We start from the raw sequence: 26122 nt of genomic DNA, 5'->3' as shown, positions 1-26122 counted from the left end.
AAAGCCAACAGGGCAGCAGTTTACTTGATGGAAACCTGACTGCAAGTCAGAAGAGACCATAGAATTTAAACTAGTTTTTGGTAATTGCTGTTGAAGTACCTCCTTAACAATTTCAGAATTAATCATGTTACACTTAGTACTCAGCAGCATAAACTGGATAAGGTGGAAAACGCAGAGGAACTGAAAACATCTTATCACCTGTATCTACATAACTCAGTCTTTGCAACATTCAGCTTCATGTCTCAATTATCAACTCAGTATTGTACTCCTCATTGTAACTTACCTCACAATGTGAACAAAGCTAAATCCACTGACAAAGAGTTATGGCTTTTTGTCACTTTATTAGTAAATTTGCTAATTTAGTGATTACTGTTCTTCCCTGCAGACAAGGGCAACAAATGGAGTACTTAAAAAAACCTCAATATAAAAGGCAGGGAACTGGAGGCATCCCAGGAAATAGGGGAAAGCATTGTTTTAATGTAGTGGGTATTGAACTTGTTTTTTGCATTACATAATGGGAAAATATTTGGGCCCTGGCATTTAGCTACATTAAATAGTTTTTGCGGTTATCAAATTTTGTAGCCTAGTTTCAGCTTTTAAAAGTTGCCACAAAAGCAGTTTTCTGTTATGTACACTGTACAGGCATAAACATTATCAATTAGATAAACTGACAGAAAATTGCTGGTCATTCAAAAGCGAGAACTTCCCCCAGGAATTGATAAAATTCTATCATGCTCTCAAAAGTCAAGGGGTGTGTTTTTGCCATAAGCATTACACAGGAACAATAGTCATTCAAATACAATAATTACTTTGCGTTCCTCTTCAAAGGGGAAAAAAAGCAGAAAAGAGCACACTTAGATCAATTTCCTAACCTAAGCAGCCATGGTTTACATCCACAATCTGCACTCATGCTTTACTCTTTGATTTCTTTTTTGCTTAAATGGGCAGCCACTGTTAATTATTGCCAATTTCTAGACAAATGCTTGCTTATTTAAAGCGATTTCCTTTGAAGCTTAGGGATAAGAGTGGCCTTGAAAAATTGTTCTCATCTTGGGAGAAAGAAGAATGTCTCAAATCCATGATGAGGGCAGGGAGGAGGCTGCCGTAGGGAGCCCCTGGTTTGAAAGCAGCGCAGGTTTGGCAGACTCAGCAGTGGGTACTGCACAGTGATGGGCGAGATCAGGAACACAGCACAACCCCACTCCCCCATCTGATCATTCAGAGGAGCAGGTGGGACCTCTGGCAGGACCCCGTGGGAGTAGAGGGGCCCAGGAAAGATGGGTCACCCTCAACAACAACCTCCCCAATGCTCTGTCCGTTCCAACACGTAGGAATCTGAGCAGGAAAGGCAAAGGGATGAAAAAGATACTCTTGATTCAGCTTAAACACAAAAATGAAGAACATAGAGGGTGGAGGCAGGGACAGGCTACTCATGAGGAGTCTAGAGACACAGCATGAATGTGCAAGGATAAAGGTAGGAAAGAACCATCACTGGGCATCTCTGAGAGGTCACAATGATTAGAGGAGACTCCTTAAGACTTCAGAAAAGTAATGCAATATCATCATCAAGAAGAACAAGAAGACTCTGGGAAAATACAGACCTGTCAACCTTACCTCAGTCTGCAGGAAGATTATGGAAGAAAACCTTTCAGAAACCATTTTTAGGCACAGGACAGACAAGAAGATAGAAAGGAATAGCCAGCATGGAATTAACAAGGACGGTTTGTGCTTAACTTGATTGCTTGTGAGATGAAACAACTGGCTCCATGGACAAGAGTCTGCAAGCCTCTCACAGTATCCTTTCAGACAAATATGTAGAAGATAAGGCAGGTGGAGAATTGGCTAACTGGGCTTGAAGGCTTGTGCTCAGCCATGTAAAGGCCATCTGACAGGTAGGTGCCAGTGTCATCTTATCAGCATTGATGTTTTAAAAATCAGTGTTTTAAAAAGAAGCAGGGAGAGGGCTGGTGTATACTCTGAACAAGTTTGCAGACTGCAAAGTTTACAAGTTTGCAGCTCTGCCCTCCCACACTGGTAGGGGAGAGGTGCAGTTCATCAGAGGGACATTGATAAACTGGAGATATGGGTCTGCAGGAAGTTCAAGAAAGGGAAATGCCCAATGCCATGCCAGGATGGAATACCCCCATGCAACAGTGCGGGCTGGGAGCTGACTGGGTGCAGATTTACAGAAAAGGATGAGAGAGCATTTGAACACGAGCTATGAGAAGTGAAGAAAGCCAGAGGATATGGGGCTGTATTAGCAAGAGTGCAAGCAGCAAATCATCTTCCCCCTTTCTATTTGGCACTTAAGAGACTGCAACTGAATTACTGAGTCTAGTTTTGGCCTTCCCAATATAAGACACTGGAAAGGGCCTGACAGGTGTCCAACAAGATTAGGGAAAACATTCTGTGTGAGAATAGGCTGAGAGAACTGGTTTTGATGCTGCTACTCCTTTTTTTCCCAGTAGGATGATAAGAAGATGAAGCCTGATTCTTCTTGGAGGTGCACAATGACAAGGTAAGAGACAATAAACATCTTCTTGTGTGTAATTTCCCATCAACATGGAAAATTACACACAAGAAAAAAATTCACCATTCCAGTAGTGCAGTTTTCAATATGCTAATCACTAATTCTCAGAGCCTTAGTGTAAGATACTTCTACTTGCTGTCAATTTGTTCTTTGGACAAACTGAACATAGTTTATTGGGGATACATAAGAAAATGTCAATACCAATTTTTTCCTTGTGGCAAATTTGCAATTCTTTATTGTTTCACACTGGAATTCCCTGTGATTGAATGGCACACTCTCAGAAGCACCTGACACTTCATGCAGCAAGACTGGCATAGCAATAGGTCTCATCCTAGAAATGTTTTTTACATGCATGAAGATGAGTCTTTCCTCTTAGCTTAACTATTGAACGTAAATTATACAATGAAAGAAATAACTTTCAGTAAGAACATCAAAAAATGACAACTGGCTGTGCAACCAGACATTTCTACTTAACACATCTGATGTAAGGAAGCTATTAATTTTCTAAATGCATGCCCAAACTTCTTTGTAACACCTGACACAGTATTTTGCTAGGGCAATAAAAGTAAGCCTGACAGCTGCAATTTCTAGAAATATGGATTAAGCCTTTCAATATGCTCTTGGGAAAGTTTTCTCTTTTATAATCTTCCATAATTTGTTTTAAAATGGCTGATCATTCAGACCCATAGTTTTGCATCCACTCCAGCTCCAGATTATTTTTTGTCACAAATATATTTAAGCACTGGGGGAAAAAAACCCATATAATCTCCTTTATATTCTCCCTGGCACTGGTTTTAAAATTATTTTGTTTAAAAATTTCTTCCCGGTATTCATAACACCAAAGATTACAGAAACAAAAATCATGCTGATAGACTTGATTACCACTTATGCTAAAAAAACCACCCCAAATTATATTAACTGAAGGGGAACATTGCAGAGAAAGTATCTGGCTTTCTCTTCTGAGAACGAGACGCACTGGTGCCTCGTGCTGTCTGGTGACAGGAACTAAATATATTATCTGAATTCTCCAAGACATTCCACTTTGAACTTAACATGCCAGTAGTCATGGTACTAGTGAATGGACAGCTGCCATGAGGAAGGCATTTAATGTTTGAAACAAAGATTAATAGGCCAACCACAGTTAAATATAAATTAAATAGGAGAAATACATGTGGCAGCTACTTTTATATTTATAATTTAAAAATAATGATTCCAAAATTTGCATGGTTTAAAAAACCATCAAGTTACAAGAGAATAGATTCTTGCTGCTATTAAAATTGCCTCACGTAGCCCTCTGTTCATGTAGTATCATTTGAACACAGCGGCAACAGCAGATGACTAAAAGTAAGACTACTAACTTTGTTCTATCTTAAAAACAGCTAAAGAAAAAATTTTAAATTTGCTTTAATTTATCTTGGCATTTTCTTCATTTTTCTCCCAGTACCCCTTTGCACTAAGCTACTCAATATACTAAAAAACTACTAAATATATTCTATAATTTGGGTTATGGCAGAATATTCCCACACTGTATTCTGACCAGATGAGAACAAAGCAATGTGAAAGTATTGAATGGTGTCACTTAAAGATGTGCTTAGTATTTTAAAATGTCAATGTCTGCTATAGAAAATAATTGCTCTAGAATTTAAATAGCACTAAAGCATACCTTCTTTCATAAACTATATAACAACCATGATAAAAGCATGTGCACTCACAAAGCAGAAGAAGTCATACAAAACAATAAGCCTTTAGAGAAATTACTGCATTTACAGAATATAGAAGAAAGTTCTGGATCAGATTCACATCTTTAGCCCTGCACACGCAATTCTCATTCCCTCCATGGGACAGATAATACAGGGTTCAAATCTAGACTTCAGATCTTTACACTTCAAAAACATATGGGTCAGTCTCTGTGTGTTTTGTATTTGTCCACTGGAATATAGCTGCTGTGAGCACTTACACAGAGATCTTCATAGATCTTCATAGACAATTTTTCATGCCTGGCACTCTCATTTTACTTTCAAAATGATAAGCTCAGGACTATAAGACAGTGCTTAGTGCAACCTCTATACATAACAGAAGCTTACCACAACTAGCTCAAATTATTTAGACTAATATGATGAGAAGGAAAACATTACTGTCCCATTTTGCAGGCAAAAAATAGGCAAACTACAGGGCATGACCAGTCACAGAAGCACTTTGAAGGACAGCCATGGAGAGGATTTGTTTCCCAAAGTCAGATCGATGTCATAATGACAAAACCCTCCTTACTACCAGAACATTACATCCAAGGACAGAAGGAGATCTCAAAGTAGAGAAATTTCATTTCCTCCTTACTGAAGTCTCAGATGTTTAAAAAGTGTCAGCAGAACAATCATGAAACCTTAGTTTAGGCTAACACAAAACTCTTGGATTAAACACATCAGATGTTACACTTAATCTATGGAATCTATTGGAATGTGTCCAATTTTGACACATTCAGAACTGATAAAAATAACAAAGTTTTAAAACCCCTTTATGAACAGTAAAATGAAAGGTTGTGGTGGATTTAGAGAATGTCTGTTTCAGAAGCCCAGCTCCTGGACTCCACATGGTCAGCTTGTTTATGATCCCAATGATGCTTGTTTAGCATCCCTCCAAGAGCCTCTACAGCTCTGCTAACACCACCATCCCACACTTCATCACAGTCATGTTTATTTTTCTTGGCAGACCTACACAGGTCCTGTGTAACAGTTCCTATCACTTAATTTACTCAAATGCTACTTTTATACCTACAAATTACTCACAGAAAACAAATGTTAAAGCACAAAACACGCTGGGTTTGTCAGCACCACTTGTTTCTGACAATCCTCTTTGACTTATAAATGTAACTCTCAATTTCCCAGCAGGGTGCAAGGCTTACAGGAAGAAAAATAATGCCCTCTAAACTTGTATCTCACAAGGATTTGGTATGAAAGATACTTAAGCATGAAACCTTTGCCAAGCAACCCTGTAAAAAGAAAAAATACTGAGACAAGAACTCCATGACAGTAAATGCCATGTGCAATAAAAAATGTGGCAAGAGTTTGCAATCCTCTCTAAGTAACAGCAGTAACAACAACATAAAATCTCCCACTGAGTTCATTTGACACAAACTATCCTCAACTGCTCAGCAAAACCAAGAAGGACAGGACTTCTATTTGTAGCAGCTGTCTCTAATGCTGAACGCCCTGTGAACACTTTGCAGCGAATAATGTTTTCCTACTTAGCCACTGACAATGAGAAACTAGACCAGCACAAAACACCAGTGGTTGAATAAGATGAGCATAAAGAAAAAAAAAAAAAAGTCCCCAAAAGAGCACTGGCTTTTCGGCAAAGACAGCTGAGATCTGCAGTTTATTATTAGCACCAGCTGACAGTCAATGGGAGTGAAGCCAAAGGTGTACCAGTGCTTGAGGAAAGGAGTCAGGATGACCTAAACAACATCAGTGTCAATCTGGCATTAGCGTGAAGTAAGCAAATTGTCAAAACGCTCATCAGCAGAAGTACATAATGGATAACTCTCAAAGTCATGCTGGAAAAATATTTAACATCCATTTTTATTTTCATGGCAGGTTATAAAAGACTGGAGAGTTCAGAGGCACAAATAATTTTTCAGGTATGTGCTGCTAGAATCCTCAGTCAGCTGAAATAAAGGGCTTTTCTGTGCCAGTAAAACATGAGAACAAAGATGAGAAATCAAAGGCTGGGAAAGGTAAGTGGAGGAGTACTTTCAGCTGGAGGCAAAAGGAAGGAGCAAATGACATCCTTCTTTTTTTTCCCAGACTTGCCTCATCTCCCATTCAAAGTTACCTTCCACAGCATGGAAGATAACCCACTCCTGGATTACACTGAATTCCCCTCCTTCCTCCCTACCTTTGCTCAGCACAACCTCTTTCTGCATAATACACTGAATGCCACGGCATGCAGTTAACAGCTCTAACACACAGGAGATGCTCTAAAAGGTCCAGGGATTCAAAGGTGCTGGCACGACTCTTCTCACTACACGATGACAAGCAGTCAATGCATCTTGGCATTACAAGTACAGAGGAGTCATCACACCCCACCATCTAAGGATCCACACACAGACTGTCTAAATCTTTAATAAAGAAAAGCAATTAATGCTTTCAGAATTTTAAGGTATTACAACTGCTTGCTTTCTGCTAACACTTCTTGCTCTCTTCCCACTTATATGCCCCATTTCATGGGGAGGTCAACAAGTGGATAAAATCTTTGTTATGCCATTATAATCCAATGGTCACTGGATTAACTCTTCCCTGGAAGAAGCCTGGGAAGAGACAGAAAAGGGATGTGTAGCTGCTGTATTGCTGGTGCCAAATAAAAACAAGAGTAGCAGGAGATACAATTAAAACAGAAACAGCTTCTGTCACCTGCACACCTTTAATTGTAATACACTGACCAAGTTGGGCTCATGATCTTATCAGCTATTCTCAGATCTACCAAACTATGCTAGTACCAGGGTAAGGTATGGTTTTAGCACCTTTGCCAGTTGAGGATTCATGTGCTAGAGGAACCACTCATGTTAATTAGAACACACTTTTCTTGAACAGAAGGCAACAGAAGTGGGAAATAGGAAGAATAAAGTGGAGAAAGAGGAGCACAAGATAAGAGCAGAACCACACATTTTGCACTCCAACTGACTTGCTCGGGATTTAGCCCCAGTGCATGGGGGTGATGATGCAGACTGCTTTTCAGTCCCAAGCTCCAAGATTTACCCAGCAACATTGCAGCAGACACACTGGCTGCAAGTGCCCACTGAAGCCAGGAGTGCTAAACTGCCTGGGACCTGAGTCTCATTAGATCTGACTGCTTACTGATCTTTAACAACAGGGACAAAGCCCTGTATAGGAGTCAATCTTCAAATAGTGCATCTGTTCAACCAAACTATAAGAAAAAGTAGTCACTAAATTACTTATTAACAGTATTGAATAAACTCAATTTTCATTAAAAAAATAACATTTTTAAAAGATAAATTATTAAAGTCTCAGAATTTGCTTTTAGAACAGATGGGCTTAAAACTCTAAAATTTAGTCTTCCATCTTTGTATCTTGCTCTAAACTAAACATGCAATTTCTTTAAGTGACAGCTTGTTTTCTCTTTCCTCTCTCTGTGCCACCTGCCAGAATGGGTCTTTGATCTTCCCCTAGATATAAAGAACATATATATTTTTTGAAACTCATAAAGCTACTAATTGACCTTAAAATAATATTACATAAACAATTGAATGCTTCCCAGCAATATCTTTTCTCGGTCAGTGAGATGCAGGTTCCAAAAGGAAAGCAAAATACACTCCCATATGCAAGTTCTTCTGGAAAGTTATGTTCCCACTCTCCCAAAACCTGTATGTCTATCCCTTTTGAGTCAGACAATAAATCAGAACTATCCAGAAACTTTACTAGCAAGAGGAGAAGAAAGTTTTGGAGACAGAGCTTTTAACAAAAAGATTGGATGACAACAGAAAAAGGAGGTAGGTGGCTGAGGCAGGTGTTTCCTACAGCCCTATTTCACAAGCCAAAGAATGCAAAAGAGAGCTTAAATGACATTTCTGCCTGATTAGAGCTAGAATTCAAACTGCTCCTCCAGGAAAGCACCGTTCCTCTTGTTTGTCTGGAAGAAGATGCTCACATGTAGCCAAGTGGGCAGAACATTTGATGTTCATTCCCCTCCCTGCACCAGCCCAAGCTCTCTGCCATGTGCAGACTCCCAAAGTACCATCACCAGAGGACAGAGTGAAGAGGGGGTAGAATCTCTCCTTCCTGATTTGCAACTGATGCCAGTGCCCCCAGTTTCTGGGGTTTTTCTGTGAAAACTATTTAACCTAATTCATCACAAGTTGATACAGAGTTTTAGCTTCCAAGACTTTTGTAACTGATTAGCTTCAGTGAGAAAGGTTCTGAATGTCTGTCAGAGACATTACACAACCTGAGTGCCACACACTACAGCAAAATACCTGAAACTGGAAAAGGGCTCATGTTCAGTAGATTCAAATCAAACACAGGAAAACAGGCCAAAAAATAAGCCAGCCCTCAAGAACCATTTGTTGTCGTCTCAGATTAATATAAAAACTTCATTAAAAACAGTTAAATTAATTATTTGCATAATGTTCACTATCCAAGAAGAGAAGACCTTGACAGCTCTAAAACAAAGTATCAGCAGAAGCTTTGGGAAAGATTAACAAAATGAAGAGAAACAAACCAGCCAGATTCAAGAGTTCACCCAAGAGCTCTAAAACAATGGAAGCATGATCAAATCAGCTGCTATAATAAACAAGATAATTGGAAGGCACATGGGAATATGATGTAATGGTGAAGAGAAAACATGGCTTTGTAAAGAGAAGCCATAACTTCAAGATTACTAGCGTTTCTGTAAGGAGTCAACGATTATTTGGATAAGGATGATTTGGTTAATGGAGTATATTTAGATTTCTGAAAAGCTCTCATAAGCCAAAAGCTCTTAAACAATTTTGTCATAAGGTAAAATAAAAGATCTGTCATGAATTACTATTTAAAGGATGGAACTGAGTGAGTGGGCAGTTTTCACAACGTTACCAGTGGAATTACAAAATGACCTGGTCTATTAAACATAAATACCCTGGAAAAGATGACAAACAGCAAGGTTACAAATTTGCTACATAACTCAGGTCAGCTCAAAGTAAATCTGCCTACAGAAAACTGCTTTTATGGTGACTACACATGACAAGAGCTGGTGAAATTCTGTGTTGATAAATGCAAAGTGAAAGACGACTCAAACTGAGAATGGACAAGGATAAGTGCTAAATTATCTATTGCTCCCAAGGAAGAGCTCTTGCAGTTGCTGCCAATAATTTTCTGGAAACAAGGCTTTAGTGGCCAATGGCAGTCAAAAGGGTGGATGTAGTGTTTAAAATTATTAGGAAGGAAACACAGAGTAAAGCAGAAAACATCACAAAGATGGAGTGCTCACCTCTTGAATCTCTCACACAAAGTTCAGCAGCAGCCTCAGGAAAAAACAAGGCTCTTCAGCTTGGAAGAGACACCTTTGTGTCATGAAAACAAGAGAATTCTGCAAAATCAGGAAAGAGACTGCAGGAAGTGAACAGAGATTGGCAAGTCATTATTTCTCAAGTCAGGAAAACTTAACAACCCCATGTTTTTGCTGCAGTTATGCAGCAAGCATAAAACAACAGAACCACTTTCTTTGAAAAGGCATAATTATGTTGTGGAACTTACTACTGCAGAGAATCAAAGCACACACATATCCAAAAGGAAATTCATGAAGGAGAGAATTAAACACAGTGTTTTGGCTGTATCTTCCATCCTCTCAAAAGCAGGATTTGCTCTCTTTCTCCTACTCTCTTTAACTGTCTGCCACCAGTCCCAGAACACCAGGCTAAGTTGTCTATCCCAATCTGGTGGCACTTACCTCTTGCTCTTCTCTGCTAGTCCCAGTCTGAGGTTCTTCAAGCTGTCATATGAGGCTCTTGCTTTTCTGTCCAGCCCTGAAAGTGTTTGCTTCTGAATAGTTTTTGTCTTAAAGTCTCACTAGTCAGACCAAAATACAAAATCAAATTAATTACACTCCTCAGAGGTAATTATTTTATTAAAAAAAACCCTGCAGATGGAGAAGAAATTGCAAAGATGGAGATTCCAAGCTACCAAGAAGTGCATGATACTCTTTGCTCCTGATGATCAAAAGCGGATGCAATAGTGGCAAATAAGACAGTCTTTGAGCATCAATAAAAAAAAACAAGCTAAGAACAGAAAGAGCTGATGTCCAGTGCTGCAAGGATTTGGCAGTGTGCTTGTCTTCTGTTTATAGAAAGCATAATGGCAGCATCCAGCCCTTACAGGGACTGAGCAGAGGATTTGTGCAGTGTCTGCACTATAGGAACCTGCTCGATGTGCCACTTAGCTTTTACAGAGCCTTGCAAAAACCAGAGAAAAACATAACGTAGATCTTGCACCTTCTCCCTCTTCAAAGTATTGTTGCAAAGGACAAAGGTCTGAGGTATTCATCAGCCTACCACTAAAAAAATACACCTTGCTCGTCCCTCAAAAAACTAGAGGAGAAAAATAGAAGTGGAACAGGGCAACCCTAAATTTAGATTCTTTCTTGATGTTCATATAACTGAAGGTGAAAGCCAGGCATATAAGCATTTGACTAGTTGATTCTGAATACCGAGATACTTTTAGATCTTTTAAATTATTTACAGGCCTAAAAGGGTGGTCAAACATGAAAAATATGTCCAATTATTAAGAATAAAAATAAAATAAAAAATAGATCATGCTTACTTTCTAAAAATATCTACAGTACTAAACACACATTCAGCAAGAGTGAATTCCTGAATCTATGAGCACCAAAGCGGTGCTTGCTCTAAAAGCTCTCACTCTTTGAATTCCCATTCATTTTGCCCAAATGCTACATTTAGATTATATTTTTAAATTACTCCACAGCATAAGGAAAGTATGAAAATGTGTCTGAAATTACTTACTCTCCTACTTTCTTCTTTTAAAATAGAATTTAAAAAAATAGATAAAACCTTTTTTTTTATCTTCAAGCAATTTCATTCCTTGACTCATGACCACTAACAGCATTTACAGCTCTGTAAATTACAATCAGGATAATCAAATCCTCTGCTTTGGGGTAGGAGCTGACCTTCACAGGACCTGGGAAGAAATTTTCTCCCATCTGCTGCACTGCACAGCTGTAGAGGTGCATTGTCAGTACAATGGAAAGTCCATCCCATGTGAATGGTGGTGGCAGAATATAAGGCTTTGAATGCCAAAAATGCCGAAATGACAAATTCTATGTGATTGATGAGGAATCCCTATGAAGCTTTCTATTCCCTGCCAGACTCCTCTGCTGTGCTGTGCATGGACCACGAGACCACTGAGTCTACAACTTCCAGGACAGTCTAGACAGTACAGCTACAGCAAGGCAGACAGAAATAGGGAAGAATCTCTTTCCTACCAAGTCTGAATTTAAATTTCTCCTGCTGTAAACAGCTCCTTGACTGACTAATCTTACCCCCAGCAAATATAATTTGATTTTACTGTAGCCATATATGTAAACATAATATGAGAAAATCATGGCATTAACATTATTAACTACTAACAAAATTATATTCCTCAAGTAAAAGCTGGAACGTAACTTAATTTAATCTAATACATTCCATGCACACAGACACACACAGACACACATATATAAACTCACACCAAAATAACATTAATTTAAACATCATGTTTCTGAAATCCACTAATCTGAGGTCAGTATATACATGATTGAAAACTGCACTTAAACAGGATTTCTTTGTCATTCTATTGTACTTTATATTACCATAGGAGAACAGTAAGAATGAATATTTCAGAGAAATCTGAAATTGAGAGGAACTTCTATTTCAATATCCCATATAAAATAATAAACTTAAACTAGAAGTTTGTTCTGTATGTAGGAGCAATACCAGTGACAGCCACAGCCCAACCCAGTACCATAAATATTTAAGTGCCAGCTTGAACCTCCCATCTGCTGACATTGCTATCCATACAGTTATCAGGACACACATGTGAGCTGCACAGCACTGCTCCATGCCAAGAACAACTAAAGATGGCAGAGGGAAGAGGGTGAGTTGGTGACCAAAATCCTGGTCAAAATACTCTTTTAAGGAAACATAATTCTATTAAGCACAAGTAGAGCTGCTTCACTACTGCCTTAGTGACCCTCACAGACAACATTCCTGCAGCTGGGAAGCTCCAGCTTACCTGCAGGTCAATGTCATGGGGATGAAGCTGAGTGCTGGAGTTGGTCTGTCTCGTTAGTGTTGCTAAATACAGGGTTCTACCTATCCCATAAATATGCATGGTAAACTTGAGACCAAATTTATGAGAGAATGTCTCTAAAAAGTTGCTGAAATCTATGTGATTGCTCCACGCTGTCTTTAAAATGCACATTCAAGTAGCTGAACATGAAATACCTGATCTGTAAAGTTTTCATTTTACTTCTAAATATTCATATTCTCTCTTTCTCCCTAGAAGTATTCATAGAAAATTCTGGGTTTATGTATGCATCAAAATACTTCTCTTTTGTATCTGCAAGAGTACAAAATTGTACTATTTCTACATTTACTCAAATGGCATCAGGACAGGGGGTGGAAGAAAACAGGAATGGCATGGAAGTCTTGGCATCTGAGTGACTACCCCAGCTTTTGAAGCAGCAACAGAAACACATCCTTTTAACTAGAAATTATTATTTCGAGAAAAACCGTATGTACTTAAAAACAGCATTCCAGGTAGTCCACTTAATATAGCAAAAATATACTTTGTACTAAAGTTTTTTTATAGAAGTCAAATTCAAAAAACAGTTTAGGTATGTGCATGTACAAGTAAAGCAGCCTGTGTATGTGTGGGTGAGTAAATACCATATACCCAGATGCAAACCTTCAATGCATTAAGTAAACTTCAGCTCTATACCTTAGTACTCAATTCTGAGTCTGGTTACCTTCCGGATTGTTAAGTCTTTCTAAATTAGAACAAGCAATTTCTCTTTGTTTTACCTAATATTTGAAAATGGCAAAAAAGTCCCATGGGTCACTGAAAATTATCCCTTCATTCCTGCCGCCTGTTTCAAGTCAGTCAAAACATTCCAGACTTCAAAAGGGGGCTTTGCCTGCTTAGGCCATTTTGGTGTCCTTCTATGGTTGGCCTATGAGGGATTGGTTATTTGGATAAATTAGTTTGTGGAGCCTGCTGGCCTTCTAGAAGACCTCAGTGTCTGACTGCAAATTAGTTCTACCGAACATGTAGAAATCCCTGGGCAGACGAGAAGAAATAAATGGTGATAAAATCTAATACTACAATGTTTGTAATGTGATTTTATTCCGCTCTGCAGCTTGTAAGCAAAGCTAATGTTGAATTAAAAATTTTCAAATATAAAAATGTCCATGAAAGCACAAAATCAGATCAGTATCCGAGTCACAGCAGAGAAGGCTGGGTGCCAACTTTAAAGTTAAGCTTCCCGCAGGAATCTTTTACAAGAGCAAACAAAAAACCTCCTGGTTTTGCACAGAATCAAGTAGGTATTTACATTACGGATGCTCCCCTGCTTAAGCCAGGAAGTCACACAGTTGAATTCGGCTGGAGCTTGGGCTGTGAATAAACTGCTATGCAGTCTTTCAGTGCATAGTTGTACAACTGCCTAAGGAGAGTTTATCCTTAAGGAGGAGAAGTCAGAGAGCCAAAACTAACAAACATGGCTCCTCAAGCGGAACAATGGTCCAGAAAACCTAGTAAAAAAGAAAATAAACTTCACTGGCAGTTTGCTTTTTACTGTTAAGGGCTAAGCTACAACTTCATCAAGACTTTCAGGAAGAGACTCCACGCTGAACAGTTGCACTCAGTGGCTGAAAAAAGTCAGATGGATTGTGTATTTCTCCTATGCCCACTTTTACAAGTCATCTAAAAATGCCTCACGCTGCAACAAAGCAAAAGTTCCACCCCTCTGAGGAAACAAGGATTTGTAACCAAGATAAGTGGTGGTATCTGTTGATGGACCCCAACAAAACCCCAGCAAGGTCTTTGGGACCTTGAGGAATACGCCCAATGCTACAAGTGGGTAGAAGTACTTCTGTCAGTGCTGCAAGCACTGCTGCCTACGGCACCTTAGAATTTCTGCCACCAACAAGGAAAGGTACATTTCAAGCGACAAGAATTTCTCCTTAGTGTTTCTGCAAACACAGATGAATGAAGAGCCTGTAGTGAATGATGTTTTCAAACTGTCCACAAACAATTGACAATTTTCAGGAGTATTTTCATGGAAATGTTTTGAAAGAAAAAATTCTATTAATAGTTACCGATTGAGCAGTTGCTATAGACGGCCTAGCAGCAGCTCACTTCAATTTGGGGAACTTAAATCCATCAGCTAGTTCCGGCTGTTCATTCTTTTTGACACTTACTGAGCGTAATAAGTGGGTTTTGTGGCTTATGTTTCCAATATTCTACCAATTGCAGATAGAGAGGGGAAGGGCAGTGGGAAGGGTGCAGGCGATTACATTTTACAGGCTCGGTTACAGATTGCAATTGCATGGTGCTTGTTGGTTATTGCCTCGCAGAGCTTTCCAAAAAGGAAGTGTGTCACGCATTTCTTCAGAACAGGAGGGGAACACAGAGGGGAGAACTTTGCCAGCCTTTGAGAAAAACTAGGCAGCACATGCATGACTTTCACAGTGACAACGCTCTAAGTTTTCAACCAAAGGTAAAATACTTCTCTTTTCACCCTTCCTCCCCAGACTTTGTTCCCTAATGTGACAAACAGGTAATGTGAGTAAGCATGACAAGCATGTCATTGATGATGCTGCTCAAATGTGCAGGTCACCAGCCATGCCCTCAGGCACAGCCACGCCACCACCGTGGCAGTGGCCTCTGAGACCGCTCGAGAGCTGTGCTGCCGGATCCTGGCTCGCCTTGAAACAAAATGAACTTTCTAGCCCTTCTGGTAGTGAAGATAACCTTGAAAATGTGAAGAGAGTGTAATCTGATGCCTCAGTAAGACTGCAAGGAGCTTGAAACAAAGACAGAGAGATGTGAACTGCCCCAGCCATCTCTCTCTGGGCCCCATGGACTCAGCATTTCTGTGGTCGTGGAGTCTGGCATTTTTCCAAGATTCCACAGAATCTCGCATGTTTGCTGCAAAATTCATTATTTTGCTGCAGCCAGGTGCTGGATGTTTTTTGGTTTGGGGTTTTATTTTCTCCCTCCCCCTTTCTTGCTGAAACCAGCTACTTGCTCTGTGTCTTTCCACTAAGAGAGGTAGGAGGTGAATTCTCAGCGCAAAGTGCCGCTCTCTGGTACGTGGCATGGGAGAAGTGTTCAGGCAGCAGCAGGGAGGAGAAAGAAGTTGGAAATACACAGCCAGGCTGCCCAGAGTGCTGACTGAGAGCTGAGGTTTGGGGGCTGTGGGGGGAATCAGAGAAGACTAACTGCAGGAGTGGACCAAGAGCACCTCCTTTTTTGGCTCATTGGGTACACGCTATTTGGATCTACCTTGACTGCTGAGGGCCTCAGAGTCTTCACTCTGTTTTCCAGATGGTCAAACTCCATCATCAAAAACACTCGATGCTGAAAATACTTCTTGGGGTGCAACTTTGCAATGACAATTTTCAATTATAAGCCTGGACAGGGTAGGAATGAAAATTGTTTTATGTTATATAATAACTTAATATAGCTACCAGAGAGAGACTTATGGAAGAAAAGCACTCCAAAATACCCCCAGAGGGTATAGTAATTGCTGAAAACCAGTATTTACTTGTGAAAATTTTCTTGTGCTGAGCTTTGCAAATAAATAAACCCCATACATTTAAAAAAAATCACAGGCAAATCAAATGAAATAAAATACCTGCTGACCTCTACACTGCCCTTTTTGAGGTTTTTTTAAGAAGTCATCATCAGGGTACCTCTAACTACCTGGGTTATCACGCTGAATCTTATCAGTGTTTGTCATGTTTTTAGGGCTTCTAGAGGATTTCTAGGGCAATAGATCCATGCCAATGCCAAGTTTGGAACAGGTAGACTTAGCCTACCACAAATACGAGCGATGATAATTTTGCATAATTTTTTTAAATCAATTTGGTATAAGATGTACTATTACACAGCCTCAGGCTCCTTACAATCAGAATTTCTCTAACACCCAAAATGATATTTTCATCTCAAAAATAATTAAAACAAGAGGTTGTTTTTTTTATTTCTCAAGTATATTTGAGCAGTGGGACTTGTTGCAAATGACTGGCAGGCAGAAAAGCCCCTTCAGGATGGTGAAGAAAATACTAATTAAAAAAACCCAACCATTTGTTTCAGCTTGATGAGACATGAGTGAACCATCTTTGATAGGTGCATATATCATTAGCAAACAAACCTCAAAATCTTTTTTGGACTTGGAAAGAAAGCAACAGAACTTCAGTGAAATTTTCAGACAGAATAAAATACTGACATCCTCTGTCCAGCCAGCCTCAGGTTTTTTTTGCTGTAAAGGAAAGGCAGGGGCAGACATAATGTTCAAGTTTGCAAGCCCAAGTTTGAAATTCCTTTCCTACAGAATGCAAATCAAGTACATGACAATTAGTACAATTAGAACCATTTCTTGATTAGGAAATGGCTAAAATACTCTCTCAGCTGTGTGAGTGTAACAGAAGTGCAGAAGTGAGCTTACTGGGCTTATTATGGAATCCTCTGTACAAATCAACACTGACAGGCTGTATTCCCAAGTGCAACACCATCCTATTCCTCAAAAGAGAAATCTTGGCCAAAGACAATGGCAAAGAACTTCCTCATATACTCTCTCATACTGTTGTCTGATAACTTTTTTACATTATCCAGCCTAATTTCTCAGTTGTTGAATAAAGCTCCTCCCTTATCCACATGTACCTGAAATTGCTTCCACCACATAGTTTGCACTGGCCAGGTACTAAATTAAATTACCTCTCAACTTGTACGTGTAGGGAAGTTTTATTCTTTTCCTATGGACTAGCACCAGGTTTCCAAAGTCACTACATGTTCTTGAGATCTTAAATCCCAAACAGGTTTGGTTTCTGGTTTCTAATTACAGAGCGCTAATCTATCCCTCACCCTCTCTTTCTTTCTATGCACACACACAGAGCAAAATAAACAAAAACCAATGTTTATGCCATCTTCTTTATTTTCACTCAGATTTTTTTGCCTTCTGAGAACTGCTTTTAGGAAATCTCCCTGCTGGTCAAGTGGCTGATGCAAATGCAGCAGACTGTCCAGTCATGAATGACTCCAAGTGAGACCTAATTGAAGGATCTGGTTCCAGGGTTTAATACCCCAATTTTAAACCTCTCCAATGACACTGCAGTCAAAAGATTGCACACACCCTGCCCTGTGTCATGTACCTTTGGGCACCTCAGTCCTCATGTACAGCAGCCTGAGCACTGGTCAGTGCAGTGGGTCTATTCAGCAGTTACTGGCTTAGATTTTGATAATCCTGATAGCATCAACAACTACCACCCACTTGGGTGATGTGAAGGGAAACTCTGAGCAGATGAAGCATTTTACAGGCTCTCTGGACTAAGTGGTGAAAAGAAGGAATGGAATGAATAACCCCAACAGGAGTGCTGGTGGCGCCAAACCATGAACAAATATTTCCCTTCGTGCTCCTGTTATGTTAAGTGACAGTTATATTTGTCATTACATACAGCCCCAGCACACAATTACCAGCCCAAACCCTGCACAGCACACAAAGCCCAGGCCATGCCGGGCACACAGAGGGGAAGTACCGCAGTGAAAGCCACAGAAAATCCTGACAGCATCAGGGAATGGCTTTTCATGCATGGAGGAAAGCCTGATTCCAAATAGAACGAGGAGCTTGGGTGGTGCTGAAAGCTCTGGCACTCTGGCAACTACAAACAGGACCATCCCTGTTTAGTGCCTGTTGGTAACCATGGCCACCCTTTCCCTAAAAGTTAACTGGTCCTGTCCACACATGGTGGTAGCAGTGATGGATAAATACCCAAACATACACATAGAGACAAGATTGGAACAAATGAATATTGGAAAATAATCAAAGCCATATTGCTTCAGACAGCAAAAATTGCACTACACATGAAGTGTAACAAAAAACACACAACACAGCAGGCTTTTTATCAAGGGGCTTGGCTTTTTCTGCTCTGTTGCTACATGAAATGGAAGCATCAGGGAAACTGGATATAGAAACATAAAATACAAAGGGAAGAGTGAGAGAGAATAGACTAATGTCAAATGTAGAAAATAAACACATCAGGAAAAAATGCAGGAAATAAGTCTAATTAAATTTGCTAAATAGCTTTTGGACTTATTTTACAACTGGTAAAAATAAGGTAATCTCAATATGCACACTTTCTGTTAAACAATTCAGAATAAAAACATATATGTAGCATTTTGAATTTCACTTAGCGCCAAGAATGATGTCCCAAATTAAACTAACAAATCCAAAACACACAACTAATCATTTGACCGTGCATTAAACATTCTTAATTGTGCCTGATAGTTTGCAACATTTCTTATTATTATGACTCTACAGATAGGCATTTACAACAAACAACAATGCTACTACATTTTTTTGTCACTGTTCTCAAGACTTTGCAGCTAGGAATTGCACTCGCTTTTCCCAGAAGCAGTATTTGCACATATTCACAAAGGCAAAGAGAAATAACTTCAAATAACGGGGTGAAAACTCTCCAACAGATAAAAATGTTAACACATAAACACAGCAGGCCAAATATTTCTCAGAGAAAGCAACAACCATCATTTTGTAATATGAATCACCGAAGACAAATATTTTTAAAGCCGTACTTAATTTGCTGTAGCTTTAGCACAAGCCTCCATCTCTCAATTAATTTCATCCTTCCCTGCTTCTTCCAATCACTAAAAGTGCATGTAGCTCTCTTAAGACTTTCCTTCGCTTGGTTGCCACAAAAATAATTGCCACTTTAAAAGCCACAACTTTTTTTCTCAGGACTGACAAGTTGTTTACTTACAGACTTCCCATTTATTCCCTCGGGGTCTTCCATTGAAGATTTCTCCTTCCAAATTATCTACGGGCTATTAGTTACAGGGAGCTTCAGACAGTGCTAGCACACACACACCTGTGGAAAAGACAGCACCACATCGCCGCATTAATTTGTTGGCATGAAACTAGGAGCTGATCTTCACTTCTGCAACTTTCCAGCAACTAACAAGTATTCACAAGTTGGGAGCAGTTGCCTTTGAAGAATTGAATCAGTCTTGAAAATAAACACATAGCCGAGCTGTTTATTGCGAATCCATGCATGCCAAAAGCAGGCAGCGAGAGCCCCGTGGTGCTCACTGTCTGCAGAAGAATAAAAGGCAGCCAGGAACGCTCCTACCGCCACTATTTCTGTGCCAACAACACATCTCTTCTTCTTTTTCTTCCTTTTTTTTTTTTCCCTTTAGGAAGCTCAGCCTTCCCCTGATATCTATCAATGTCAATCGTGCTTTAATGCTAAGAGGAAATAATAACAAAGCAATATGATTGCAGACTGAGCCAGGATAAAAAAGAAAATCCACAAAGTTTTCAAACGTTGCCCTCAAGCTAAGGATATTTTTATACTAAATCTCTTCAAGTTTACATTAGGTCACAGTCTTAGGCCTCATAAATTATAAATATGGGATGTTTTGTGTTCTCTCACCTTCGGAAAGGGTGCTCTTTGATGTTTAAAGTAACAGTGAAGAACTCAGATGAAACACCAAAAGCTTACCCTCCCAAACAGATATCAACCCAAAATATGGTTTCCTTCCTCCTTTAGAATAAAATGCTGCAAACATCTTAAAATTCAGAATTATTCATTGGTGTAATTTAAACAAACCCAGCTAAAATCTTCATTAGAAAAACTGGTGCTTTTTTTAAAAATATTTGGGGAAAATGCTGTCAATAAAGAATAAAAGTGAAAATGTGATTTTTGTACACACACATACACACACACAAGTTATATATACACAGAAATGTGAATAACACTTTGCTCTTCTGTGACAGTTGCAGATATGGTCTGAAGACATTCTGTTTGTCCTAAAACCATTCTGCATATGAAACACATATAATTTAAATCAGGAACCAAAGTCTTTATCTTTTTATCTGGATAAGACTCTAGCAAGAAAGTAAAAAAATCCCTCCAAACCCAGTTTTTTGGACACTACTCATCGCACATATTTAGCTACTTCTATAAAACCTAAGCATTAAGAAAGTGTTAACAGGTCCACTCCACACCCTAAGGAAGATGCTAATATGAACCATGCTTCTGCAATGCATCCACTCCCTTCTTTCTGGTTTACAATTGAGAGATCAAATCCAGTCCTGCTCCTGCTGAGAACAATGGCCAATCTGCAATATTTCTGTGAAATCGGGGTTTGGTGCTTATATTTGTTCTGACACCAGATTATAGGTTAGAAAACTATTTATGGCTTTTAAAACTGACAATTAAAGTTAGGGAGGGAATGAAAAGATTTTTTTCTAACTCAAAAAAAAAAAAAAAAGAGAGAAGAAAACAGCCCTCTTACAATGCCCCACTACTAAGCAATGACTGACATCTGTTTCAAAAACTCTTTTATTGCAAAACTCAATAAATGGAAAAACCGCACAAACTGAAAGTCTGCCACTTCAGCGAGGGAATAAAATGGAGCCTTTTCTAATGGAAAAATATTCAAAAGTCAATTGATGTAATGCTGGTATGGATGACCTGATGGATTTTCAGATCAGCAGAGCTCTCTTTACTAATGGAAAGAAAACTTTACAAAGACTGGTAATTTTCTCTTGAAGCCCAGAAGGAAAAAGCATGTATGTTTTAGTGTATATTATAGTTCCGCCATAATTAGGCAACCTAACTTGCAGGAACTGCTGTGGCAAATATCTTCTCTCTCTGGGAAAGATTCCTATAACACACTAGTGTTAAAAGAGCCTACTCTTGTAATTTCTGCTCTGACATATGCTGCACTTCATGTCACTGCAAAAGAGGCTTACAAAAAGCTCTTATATATGTGGGCACCCACCCACACTGCTAGGGGCAAAGACTTGCCTTGCTCAGAAGACACCAGAGACCTCTGGCAGCAGAATCAAGTCACAGTAACATGAGGGCTTAGATGTTAATATAGAACAGCTGATCCACAATCAAGTAATAATAATTAAGTAATTTTAATTTTGAAAAATTCAACTTTTAAACAAGAGCAACTTAGTTATCCTAATTCTAATTGTCATCTTAGGTTATTTTTAACTTTTAGTAAAGCTTTACAAAAACTAATTAAATTCCCTTGACGTGTTAATGTATCAAAAAATATACCCAAATTGCACAGTATCTATTACAGAGAAGCTGCTATATGCAAAATGTGCCATCAAATATGAGTAGGACAAAAATTCAATTTATTGAGAAAGACAAGATCTAAATTGAAGGGAAATCATGAAAGCACATATCCTGTTTTATTATTCTCTACTTCTTTGTAAGTCATTTGCTTTGTAAAATATCATTACCATTAAATACACAACAGTATGACGAGTCCCACCAGCTAAAGAAGTACTGTTGTACCAGGCACAATGACCAGCAGTCCTCTTTCCAAAGGGCATTAAAAAAACCCACGGAGAAGCACAGACAGTGGTTTATGGGGGATTTTCATTCCCTCCTTTCTGCAGCATTGGCCAGCGCTGTGCCAATCTCCCCACACCCGCGCATCCCAACACGCGCCTCTGCTGCCAGGCACAGTGCAGCTGCCAGCCCCTCCCAGCCACGCTGCAGAGGTGGCAGGAGCTTTAACCAGCTCCTTCCCATGGAAGTGCTGTCCCCCTGTCCCCACCCGAGCACCCACCTGAAAACCTGGCAGAAGCCAGTGGCGGGTCACCCCGGAAAGAGATGTTGAACACGGTCACTGGTATGTGCCCTCTTAGGGCTGGGAGGTGCCAGTGGAGGCTGACCACGTGTAGAGAGAGTACCAAACACAAGGGTGACCAAAAAGGAACTGGCCATGGCTGACCACTGGCACCTAGACACCTACATTTAAGGACAAGGAGCCTGATTGCTTGCCAAGCTGTTCTTCATAAAAGCTGTGCATTTCCCGTGCTAGACCTCCAACACCACTAATCCACATCTTGAGCTGTCCCAGGGCTGCTGTAACACACCTTCAGCTGCACTGAGCCCCTGACAAAACTCACAGTGAGCAGAAACAGCACCAACACATTACCTTGGGCTGCCTTAGCCCTTCCATCACTGAGGGGAAGGAATTAAACTTTTCATCCTGTTCCTGTGCCACCAGCAAAATCAGTCCTGTCTTACAACCTCCCAGCTGATTATGCCATTGCAAAGCATCCAATATAAGGTCATTTTCAGCGCCATCAGTGGTTTTTGCTTTGCTCTTACTTATTTTCTTATGCTTTCTCAGGAACTGATGGGATTTTTCCAGTAACACTTTGAAAAAATTGTATCTCCCCAAACTATCCAATTTGTTAGAAGAAAAAGAACCCCAAAAGCCACACGTGCTTTATCTTTTAGTAAAGAAAATAACAAAAGAAGTTCTGAGGCTGGATGAAATGGCCTTTTTTTACCCTGTAGATGATAGCATGTGGTATTTTGCAGTTACTGTGAGGGAGCTCAATGGTTTTGATTTTAGGTGCTATATTTGGTAAATTTCCTTTTAGGCACTTTCTAAAGACTCACTACATTCACTCTATTCCCAGGTAGGTCTCTCGTCTCCCACCCCCACTTCCTTTTAAGGTGTTACATTTGGCAGATAACCTGGGTAGCATTTAGAAAACAATTATTTCCAAATGCTGGGAAAGAAACTTGCCAAGTGCAACAGCTGAAAACCAAAAAGAAAGGGGGAAAAAAAAAAAAAGAGAAAGGAAATAAAATGGAAGAGGAAAGGTATTTTTTTTAAATGAAATTTGGTAGGGTCCTTTCAGCAGCTTTATAAATAATTAACTCCAGGGCTGTGACTGAAGACCACCTCTGATTCAGCCTGGGATGCTTGCAGATGTAATGCAGCATCTTGCCTTCCAGAGAGCCTCAGGGACTCCAGCAGAACAGATAGGTGCTCAGGTGTGTGGGACCTACCATGCACATCTGCTGGAAGGCATCCCACACCAACTGCAGAGCTGACACCGAGCAGACACAGACTCTGGGGGTGTGCACACCCCCAGTCTGCTCTGTGGCCATGCAGCATGTAGGTAACACACTGAACAACACCACGGGGGGTAGGTCACCATTTCTGCACCCCCAGAAACATCCATGTTCTTCTCAACAGACCTTTTTTTTCACTACCATCAAGCAGAAATGCATGGAGTGTCAGGACTTGCAGCTGAAGTAAGCCTGCGGGAGAGGAGGCTGAACATTTTCAGTTTTATTTGTAAGGTTTCCTTTATATAAACTAGAACAGCACTCTGGTGTCCTGGACAGGCATGTTTAAAACCCACAGCTCTTACATTCACTGTCAAGTTCAGGTCTAGCTTGAAATTAATCTTGTTCTTTATAAGTAAATAATATAAATTTAGTATCAAGAATTTTGTTTTGCCATCTAGATAATCACTTTTCACTTTACTTTAAAGATTAAAACTATGGTATTTCCCTAACATTTTTAACTTTCATGAGAAGTTAAAGTTCTGGTAAGAAAACATGAGGTCTCATCTGCCTACACAGGAATCTCACTGAGTGTTGGACCAGAAAAACCAAGGAGATTCAAGAGTAAAAGCAAACAAGAAAGAAGGTAGAAATGAAGCACTATGAACACAAAAAATACCTCACATGCAAATGATATCAGCGACAGTCTGGGAAATACATCTGTGATACTTTCTGAATCCTGATTCCATTTATAAAATTGCTATCACACTGTAAGCCTAAGTATGTCTGGAAGGAACAATTCAACAATCGAGTTTGTGCCCCATTTCTCCCATATGCCATTAAATCATGAAAAAGGTGCTGAGAACACAAGGGCCATGATACTGGTTGAGACCAACAATCCTCCTGGTGCTGCCTCCAGAACAGCCATAACTGGACAGAAGGGCAAGAACAGAACAAGCATTGGCCATTTTCACAGCATTTTTCCAGTTTCCTGCTATTTCAGTTCAGAGGGCTTCCTGAGACAGATGGAGTTCATCTGTGTAGCAATCCTCAGCATAACTCTCTCAAGTACTTGTCTATTCTTCTTCTGAAGCCCATGTAATTTTTTTTTTTTTTTTTTTTTTTTTTTTTTTTTTTTTTTTTTTTTTGGTTCCTAGCAGTTCTGAACATTCATTTTTGGGGGAATTACTAAGAACTGAAAAAATTTGCTTGGAATTATCTTAGATGCCAAGACCCCTTCTGAAGGGGTCAGCTTCCTTCAAGACTTCTGAAAGGGTCAGCCCAGTGCCGATCACCTTCCATGCACAGCTACAACTATTTTAACTGAGGTTTAGCAGTTCACTTTTATATCTGCAGAATTTCAGTTGTCATTTTATTGTCCACTGACTTGTCTCATAAGGTCCTTGAGCGGTTCTTCACCACTCTCCTTGATATTCACCTCAGGTGGAAGAAACCTACAAAAATGATTCTGCTTGATAAGCACACTCATTGAGACCTTTGGAGAGTGGAGCGGGGATAACAGGAAAGTCCTACCTGAAGAAACAAACAAAGGCAAAAGATATTGGCATGTTTTTATGGAAATCTCCTGGTTGCTAATTTCAGCTAGCTCAGAAAAGCTCTCTGGTCTCCCAGCACCGGAAAAGATGGTAAAACACAAAGAAAACTCTCCTGGGGTGGAGACAGAAGCCTGAGAATGTGTTGTTCAAAAGTCAGTAATAAGTAATAAGACTGGAGAAAGGGAAAAAATTAAGTAAATAATTTGCCATTGCTTTTACAAGATCTAAACCTGAAATAAAACTGTTTCAAAAACTGTCTTCGTGGTCTTTGAGTTGCTTCCCACATCCAGTGGTCAGGGATGGTTTTGAACAGGAATTAGGACCTGGTATAGGTTTCAGGTATGAAAGCTGGTGCCTGCAAAGGGCAAATTTCTAAGTTCAATCTCCCTCCCACAAACATCCAACAGGGTGCCTCAGACGGGAAGCTCCACAAAAGGCTAAAGTGGGAGACATATCCAGACAAAAATTTAAAGCAATAATGTTATTCTAAAAGGAGAGCTCTCCAAACATAGCAAAAGATCATATTTTTCATTGAATACTAAATGCACACAAAAGCCAAGCTGTAGAACAATGTTAAAATTATACTGGTAATTTTCTTGCCAGAATTTCTTTTCTAAATTACTTTAAAAATTAATACTACATTTAAACTACCCAGTGGGATCAACTTTATTTGTATCTGAAATGTAGGCTCAAACTGTTCAGCAGAAAAACAAACTAACAGTTTAGGACAGGAAATAAATAATACTCTTAAGGTGAAAACATAAAAATTCTGCTTTTAAAAATCAATAAAATTACATTTTACAAGGTGACCTTTGCCTCAAATAAGGATTAAACAGATTTCCCCTTAGCATTCCATAGGATCTTTATCATCAAAAAGTTAGAATTTCCCTGGTTTTATTTATATACCATTAACAAAGAACAAAACCAGAATGCAACAGCCAATTCCTTTGTCATCATGTCTTTGAGCAATAGATCTGTCTTCTGCTTTCTATGTGTCAAACAGACCACAAAAGGTAGGGGGGATGAACAGATTAACACTATTAGGTGAAGTGTCATGGTTACTAAAGAATATGAAATACCTACAAGAAAAATGTTGAGCTACGAATCATAACTTGCAACTGGAACACTTACCTAGCTCAGGAAAGAAGTGCAAGATACTTCACAAACAAAGCTTTCTTTCAACCTGTGTGGTTCTGTACAATGTAGTAATTATAGATGTGCTTTAAGAAGCCTTTCTACACCTATTATAAATTTAGATTAAAGGTAGGGCATTACTTATTATTTTACATGTGCTTTTAAAGTAGTTTGTAAAATATATGAAGTCTATAAAAGTTTGTGGTCTAACAACAAGCAACTTGTCCTGCTTCTGCATAATTCAGTGCAAACAGGTAAAAGTTTGCTAGTTATAATTAATACAGGTCA

General features: G+C 39.4%; 1 protein-coding gene across 4 annotated transcripts in view; it reads right to left on the bottom strand.

The window, feature by feature from the left end:
• EYA1 (EYA transcriptional coactivator and phosphatase 1) overlaps window positions 1–19100 on the bottom strand; it is a gene marked incomplete at its 5' end in the record, with an annotated part of 143717 nt that extends 124617 nt beyond the window's left edge. For all 4 annotated transcript variants that reach the window (XM_084202614.1, XM_084202615.1, XM_084202618.1 and 1 more), the window contains one exon: window positions 19068–19100. In XM_084202614.1, the coding sequence (XP_084058740.1) occupies window positions 19068–19100 (33 nt within the window). The remainder of the gene's footprint in view (window positions 1–19067) is intronic.
• Between the last annotated feature and the right edge of the window lie 7022 nt (window positions 19101–26122).

The sequence above is a fragment of the Fringilla coelebs genome (genome assembly GCF_963513975.1).
Source record: "Fringilla coelebs genome assembly, chromosome: 1".
In the NCBI taxonomy this organism is placed as follows: domain Eukaryota; kingdom Metazoa; phylum Chordata; class Aves; order Passeriformes; family Fringillidae; genus Fringilla; species Fringilla coelebs.
This window is presented reverse-complemented; position numbering and strand designations above follow the sequence as displayed.